Genomic DNA, 6,676 nt, shown 5'->3' with positions numbered 1-6,676 from the left:
TGTGTGTGGGGGGTGGGGGGGAGATGAAAGGGTAGAAAGGACAAAAATTGGGTGTGCCTTAAGGATATAGGATGAATGTGTATATATAAAAGGATACATATTGCTGTATTAGTCGAAATTATATAAATATATTAAATTATATAAATTAGATAAATAAAAATTTGTTTCAGCATAATAAAATGACCAATAGCGGTATCTATATCTGCATGCTTGTAATAGTTTAAAAGATGAATAAAGACAAAAAAAGCAAAATTAGAGTGTTTATAGGTCGGGTGAAACTGGATTTGTTCTGATTCAGACTCAATTCTAAATATATATTATGGGTCTATTTTTTAGACCATAATTTAATCTTAAACCCGATAAAACCTAAATATTTTCGAGCCACAATTATACTGGATTTAAATTGGATCTTTAAAATTTTAACAATAATTTATAACGAAACTTATTTTATATATAAAGAAACTTAATTTATGATACACTTATTTATAAAGAAGAAATTTGTTACTGAAAAGTTGATATCTATATTCAAATTTGAATTTGTTCATAAATTCTAATTTATATGCTTTTTTATTTATTTTTTAATTCAACAAGTGTGATTAAAAATAAAACAATAAATTTATAATTAATATAACATAATATTAAAATTAATTTAAAACATATATATATATATATCTTTTTTAGTTTTCTTAGGGTGCACATGAACCGGATGAAGTTGGATTTGCTTTGATCCGAACTCAATTCAAAATAATGACTAAATCTATTTTTGAGATTCTTGTCCGACTCTCGACTCGGTGAAATCACACCAAATTAATTTTTAAAATATTTGGAATTAGACCGAATTTTCGGATCGAGTCAAACCATATACACCCCTAAACAGAATCTTGTGTTTGAACAAAAAAATATATCAATATACAATGCAGTAATGACGATAAATGAAGAGTGTGATTGGATCATTAGAACAAATAGAAAAAGAACAATGTTAGGAACCAAAAGGGTATTAGCCAAAAACCAACCAAATATTTTTGGGTGAATCTAAAATTTCTAGGAGTTAATATATATGAATGTTTCTTTTGTTAAGTATCTGAATGTTTCTTTTTCATACTAAATAGATGTTCTTTTATATATTTTTCGAATTTTTTTGTATTACAAATGTGAATGTCTCTATTTTTTTAAGAATTTCATATTTTTTTAAATTTTATAGATATTTAATTATTTTTATTAAAATATAACTGGATATTTCTTTTGTTAAGTATTAGGATGTTTTTTCATATTAAATGAATATTTTTTTATATTTCTGTAATTGTGTAGTTTGCAGTCTTTTTAATCATCAAAACGGCACCTAATATTCTAAAACGCAGAGAGCAACATCCTGATGATGCTGCTACTGTGCGACTACTGTGAAAGCCATTGGCAATCCAAACTTCACATGATCATAGTACCCTTCAACCAAGTCCACCTTCAAAAGCAAGAACATATATACTTCAATTTTCAACTTTGGAAATTATCACAAACACCTAGAAATCTAGAACTAGAAATTGGTGTAACTAACTAACCCCTTGTTCTAGACCATAGTGAGGCCGGAATGGTGACGCCAAGAGACGCGCTGGTTGTAAGGAATTCTTCCTCCGTCGCCTCCTCCCTCCACGCCCGCCACCGCCTCCATGGCTTCTTCGGCTGTTCCCCCGCCCTTAAAATCACCGCCGCCTTAGGGATTGAGCTCAAGTTCAACTCCAACTGCAACGGCGGCTCTGATAACACATCTAGTTCACGAAAGGGAAGCGGTTCTTGTCGACGGTGGCAAATCCGACGAGCCAGATGTCGGTGATAGAAGAGGAGTGGGTTACGTTGGGGAGGCGGAGAGGCCTAACGGTGAGAGAGAGAGAGGTCTGTATGTGTGATTGTTGGAGGTAGGTAGGTTAATGTGAGAGAGAAGATGAAAGTTTTTAAAGGATTAATTATGTTTACTTAATCAAATTTAAATTTTTTAAATTTTGAATTTAAAAAATTTTAAAATTAATTATTAATATAAATTAATGTTATTTTGTTTAATTTTTTGCTGGTAATCTCTTGGTTCTATATACTTTTCCAAAAAAAAGACGTTAGAAGAGAGAAGATAGAATTAAATAAAAATTAATAAAGATATTAAAAGAAGAGCAAAACAAAGAGGGTGGAAAAAAAAATTGGAAAAAAAAGAGCATATATTATCATGAGAAAAAAAGATCACTATATGAACTTTTACTGTGAATTACTTTCGTTGAAGACGAGTAGGAATTCTATTACTAAAATCCTTGTTTACACTATGTTTCGATCAATAGAAATGAGAAGAAAAAAAAATGTAAGAAAAGAAAATTGATGAAAAATGAAGTTTTTCTTTGATTGAATGAGCATAGAAAATGGATGGAAAAAGAAAACAATAGTGTGGGATCCACATCTAAGTTTTCTTTCCAAACCTACGAAAAAAACCACCTAAAATTTCAAAATAAAAGTAAAATTACTACTATGCCCACTGTTAAAATGCAAAACAAAATTTATAACATTTAATTGAAAATAAAAAAGGATCAATTTAAAAAATATTATTGTTAACAATGATAATACATTAAAATTTTAAAATACAATTAGATCACTTTTTTTATTAAAAAAATAATTTAAATACTTTAATATATTATAATTTATATATAATATAAATAAAGGTATTAATGTAATTTTATTTGGTTATAATTTTCTTTCTTTTTACTTTTTCTTTTATTCAAATAAAAAATATTTTTTACTTTTTATTTATTTATTTTCTCTTCGTTCAAACAATATAAAAAAATTAATTTTTTATCTTTTTTCTCTATTTTTTTTCATTTTTTTTCTTCATATTCTTTTATTTTGTATCCAAACAAAGTGTTAATGAATAGGTATTAGATATTTAAAATCTTTCTCTTAGTGCCACTTCACATATTGAACTGCGTCCATGTCTCGCATTTTATGTTATAATCTTATTAGATTAGATTTAATTTGTTTTAAGACAATTTATTTTTTCTGTTTTGGTATACATTGAAATTAATTTTAAAATACTCCTGGATCTCAAAATCAAAATTTAAAAATCTTAGAGCATTTTTAATATTAATTCTGATTTCAATTTTTATTTTGGATTCTATAATAATATTTGTACTAATATATGTCATAAATAATAATTTAAAATTAAAAATAAAATTTATTCTTCTAATATTTAATCTTAATTCAGTTAAAATTTTATATTATTTATAATTATTTTATCAATATAATCGTACGAATAACAAAATTTTATTAATTTTTCATTAAGATAATATTATATCTTTAAAATTATACCAATTTTATTTTATAAATCAATTTTAATATAAATTTTAATTTTAAATCAATTCACTTCTTAAAAATATCAAAAATAATACTCTAAAAATATTCAATTGAAAATACTCTTAACTATATCTGTTATGGGTTTAAATGTAAATAAGCAATGTCATTAAAAAGATCAGGAACAAGGACAATTGCAACATGACAAATTAAATACTGGTTCATAATCAAGAGTCAAACTTAGACTTAGACTATCACTGATGCTGGACACAAGTCAGTCTATCCTTTTGCTTGGGCTTGGGTTAGAGAGGGAGTGCAACACTGGCCCAATAAGGGCAGGTTGAAGTGTTGAGTTTTTTTATGGGTTTCAAAACTTCTTACTGGTTACTACTGAATTGCTAAAGAAGTTGCATATATACAGTAGGTAGGGGTCCAAAGTCAAATATCAATTGGGCCACTCAGAATCAGAAGTTGAAGCTCCAGTCTTTGAGAAGCCGTAAGCCATGGCATTCAGTTCCCAGTCTGGCAACTCATTATTATGGCTATGGCTACTGCTTGGCACATAGCCAAAATACTTGCTTTCATCATATTCAAGTGTAGCTGCTGCTGCTTCATGGTTGTTTGCAAATTGCTCCCCTCCTATTTCAGTCATATACATTAATTAAATCAGTTTGAATCCATGAAAGACTTATCTAATTGTAAAATGCCAGGTCATCAACATACCTTGTGTTAACAAAGCAACGTTATCATTCAAAACGGCTTGATCAATTTCCTCCAACTCGTTCCATCTGCTATATGCTTCGCTCACCATTTTCTCTAAATACCCCTGCAGGCGAATTATAGGATCAAATTAAAGTCCAAGAATAAATTAAAACACTTTCTTGATAATATATATATAATTAATTAATTAGATAGATATGCATACCCTATTGTAGGTGTTTAGGTCTCGGCCTTGCAGGATTTGGCCATTGATATCAGCTCTAATCAACTGGCATATAGGACTCAGATAGATGGTATAATTAGCATGACTGTACATATACACTTTGTTGCCCATTTTACATGTCTTTGCATGCTTTATTGTCGCTTCCCACATTTTCTCCGACATCCCAATCCCTAATATCTGATCGTACACATAATAATACTCATTAATTCATCCATGTAAATGTTACATAGTTATTTAATTTGACAATAATGAATATTGTTATACCTTCCTAAGCATTTGAGGATCCACAACGGATAACTTGAGGAATTCTTGGACTGTATTAATCCCCTCCGCTGAGAGTTTTTTGTGGAAAGCTCCGTCTTTCCCGATCTTTTCTAGGCGCCACACTTGGTCCTCCAACATTGGTGGGTGATGCTTTTTGTACACTAACACAAGAATTATATTAGCAAACAAATTCTTTTTGAGAAGGGAAATAGAAAGAGGATGGAGCAAGAACTCACATTCACCACGGTGATCCTTAACTATGAAGGCTTGAGTGATGCCTTCACGAATTCTGATAGCACCTTGTTGGTTGGGAGCAACCCTGACAGCAACTCTGAACTTTCTGCTACGGATCCAGCTAGAGTTATCGGTAAACTCAATCTCCCCATTCATGGGTGCAATGCCATCCCTCATGGTGAGGTTCAATTCTCCGCTAAGCAAGGGCCTCTTCCCTGTTCTCTCCTTCACTATATGCCTGTTAAACTGCTCGCTGCTCCACCACGATTCTTCGCCGGGAAAATCACCATCAAGAACCACCAGCTCTAGCTTTATGGGATAGGGAAGGCTTGTTCGAACCATTTGATCATTGTTGGTTTTGTCAACAAGAATCACTTGCATGGGGTTCCCTTGTGCGTCGAGTATTCTGCTTGAGGTGAATATGGGCAGGGAAAGTTCGTTTGTGAACATGAGTTGCAACTTGGGTGGTTGCTCCGATGATGATGATGATGCCGCTTCAATTCTCAGTGAAGGAGAGCGCGTGTAGTTACTTCCATGACGGTGTCTTATTATGACTCTTTCCACCTCTTCATTTACCACTTTTCTTAGCAAAGGTTCCAACCCTGACAACAGGTTCTGCATGTTTTTCACCCTTACTGCTTCCCCTATTATCCTGTGCCAACAATTAACAATTACTAATTATTAATTAACTTCACTTCATCAAACATGTTATTCAATTCAATCTAATAAATAAATAAATAAACATACGAAGCAAGAGAAGGCCTATTCGGTCTCATGCGTTTGTCGCTTGCCTCTTCTGCATCTCTATCAGAATCATCAAACAACCGTTTAGCCGCCATTGATGACGATTATTATTATTATTTCTTCTCAACACCAGGAATATATATAAATATACTGGAGAGAATTAGAGACAGATTGCAGTGATGTATGCGGGGAAAAATATTGGAACGGAAGAGAATAGATGAAGCAAGGTGTATTTGTGGATGAGAACTGAAAGAGAGAGTTTGAGTATATTTCTATATATACCGGTCAGAATTATTGTGAAATAGTAGAAGCAGGTTCTTGGAATGTCGGAGGAAATAGCCAAGAAAATTAGCTACCTAGAATGCGTATCCTACCATGTAAAAAGACTTTGACTCTAACACTCGCTTCAAAAGTCAACCTCAAATATTTTCCTATTACTATATGTATGTATGTGTATATGAGAAATTAAAAATCATCAAGTAAGCTAGGCAAATCATGAAAGGTTGGTAAAAGTGTAGGACCCAGAGAGTTATAAGGATTGAAATAATTGAACGGCACCAGCATTCACATAATCACATGTAATCTGATACCATCAGATTCATAGCAGATTATCGCTTGCTAAAAGTGAAAAGTGACCGCCGATACCGTCAATAATCCCATGTATCTTTATGCATGGAGTGAGAGGTACCATCACCAAAAGAGGATTAATCTTTTGATTCGGAGCACTAATTGTGATCAAGTCAAGTGTACGTGTTAGTTATTTGATGTGATGACTTATAAGTTATGTTTGTTTTCTTACGAGAAAATGACATTTATTTACAAGATATTTTCTTTTTATTTATAAAATATATAATCAATTCTTATAAAATTAAAATAATATATTTTTAATTTATTTTATCAAAATATCCTTCCCTAGTTATTATAGTTATATATATATAAATTAGTAGTAATTATTTGGTTGATTTAAATAATAATAATGTAAAATATATATTCATTATTGTAATAAAAGTTATTTATTTTTAATATTTCATCACATAATATAAAATATTTTAACTTGTTATAAAAGTACTTCACTTAAAATATTTATATATTTGATGATTAATGATAAAATATTAAAAATAAATAGTACTGTTTAAATCAGAAAAATAATTATATGTTTTATGTTATATTTAAATC

At 30.6% G+C, this 6,676-nt stretch overlaps 1 protein-coding gene across 1 annotated transcript; it reads right to left on the bottom strand.

Annotated features, from left to right (window-relative positions):
• Nucleotides 1-3,453: 3,453 nt before the first annotated feature.
• LOC107478746 (protein SAR DEFICIENT 1) lies at nucleotides 3,454-5,732 on the bottom strand. The gene is made up of 6 exons (XM_016098877.3): nucleotides 5,504-5,732; nucleotides 4,759-5,408; nucleotides 4,523-4,683; nucleotides 4,241-4,435; nucleotides 4,039-4,141; nucleotides 3,454-3,954 (listed from the first exon to the last, which is right to left on the bottom strand). Exons 1-6 carry the CDS (start codon nucleotides 5,593-5,595, stop codon nucleotides 3,761-3,763), a joined length of 1,395 nt encoding a protein of 464 aa, XP_015954363.1. The 5' UTR covers nucleotides 5,596-5,732; the 3' UTR covers nucleotides 3,454-3,760.
• Between the last annotated feature and the right edge of the window lie 944 nt (nucleotides 5,733-6,676).

Source organism: Arachis duranensis, chromosome 3 (genome assembly GCF_000817695.3).
Source record: "Arachis duranensis cultivar V14167 chromosome 3, aradu.V14167.gnm2.J7QH, whole genome shotgun sequence".
In the NCBI taxonomy this organism is placed as follows: domain Eukaryota; kingdom Viridiplantae; phylum Streptophyta; class Magnoliopsida; order Fabales; family Fabaceae; genus Arachis; species Arachis duranensis.
The sequence above is the reverse complement of the archived record's forward strand: the minus strand, read 5'-3'. Positions and strand labels throughout refer to the sequence as shown.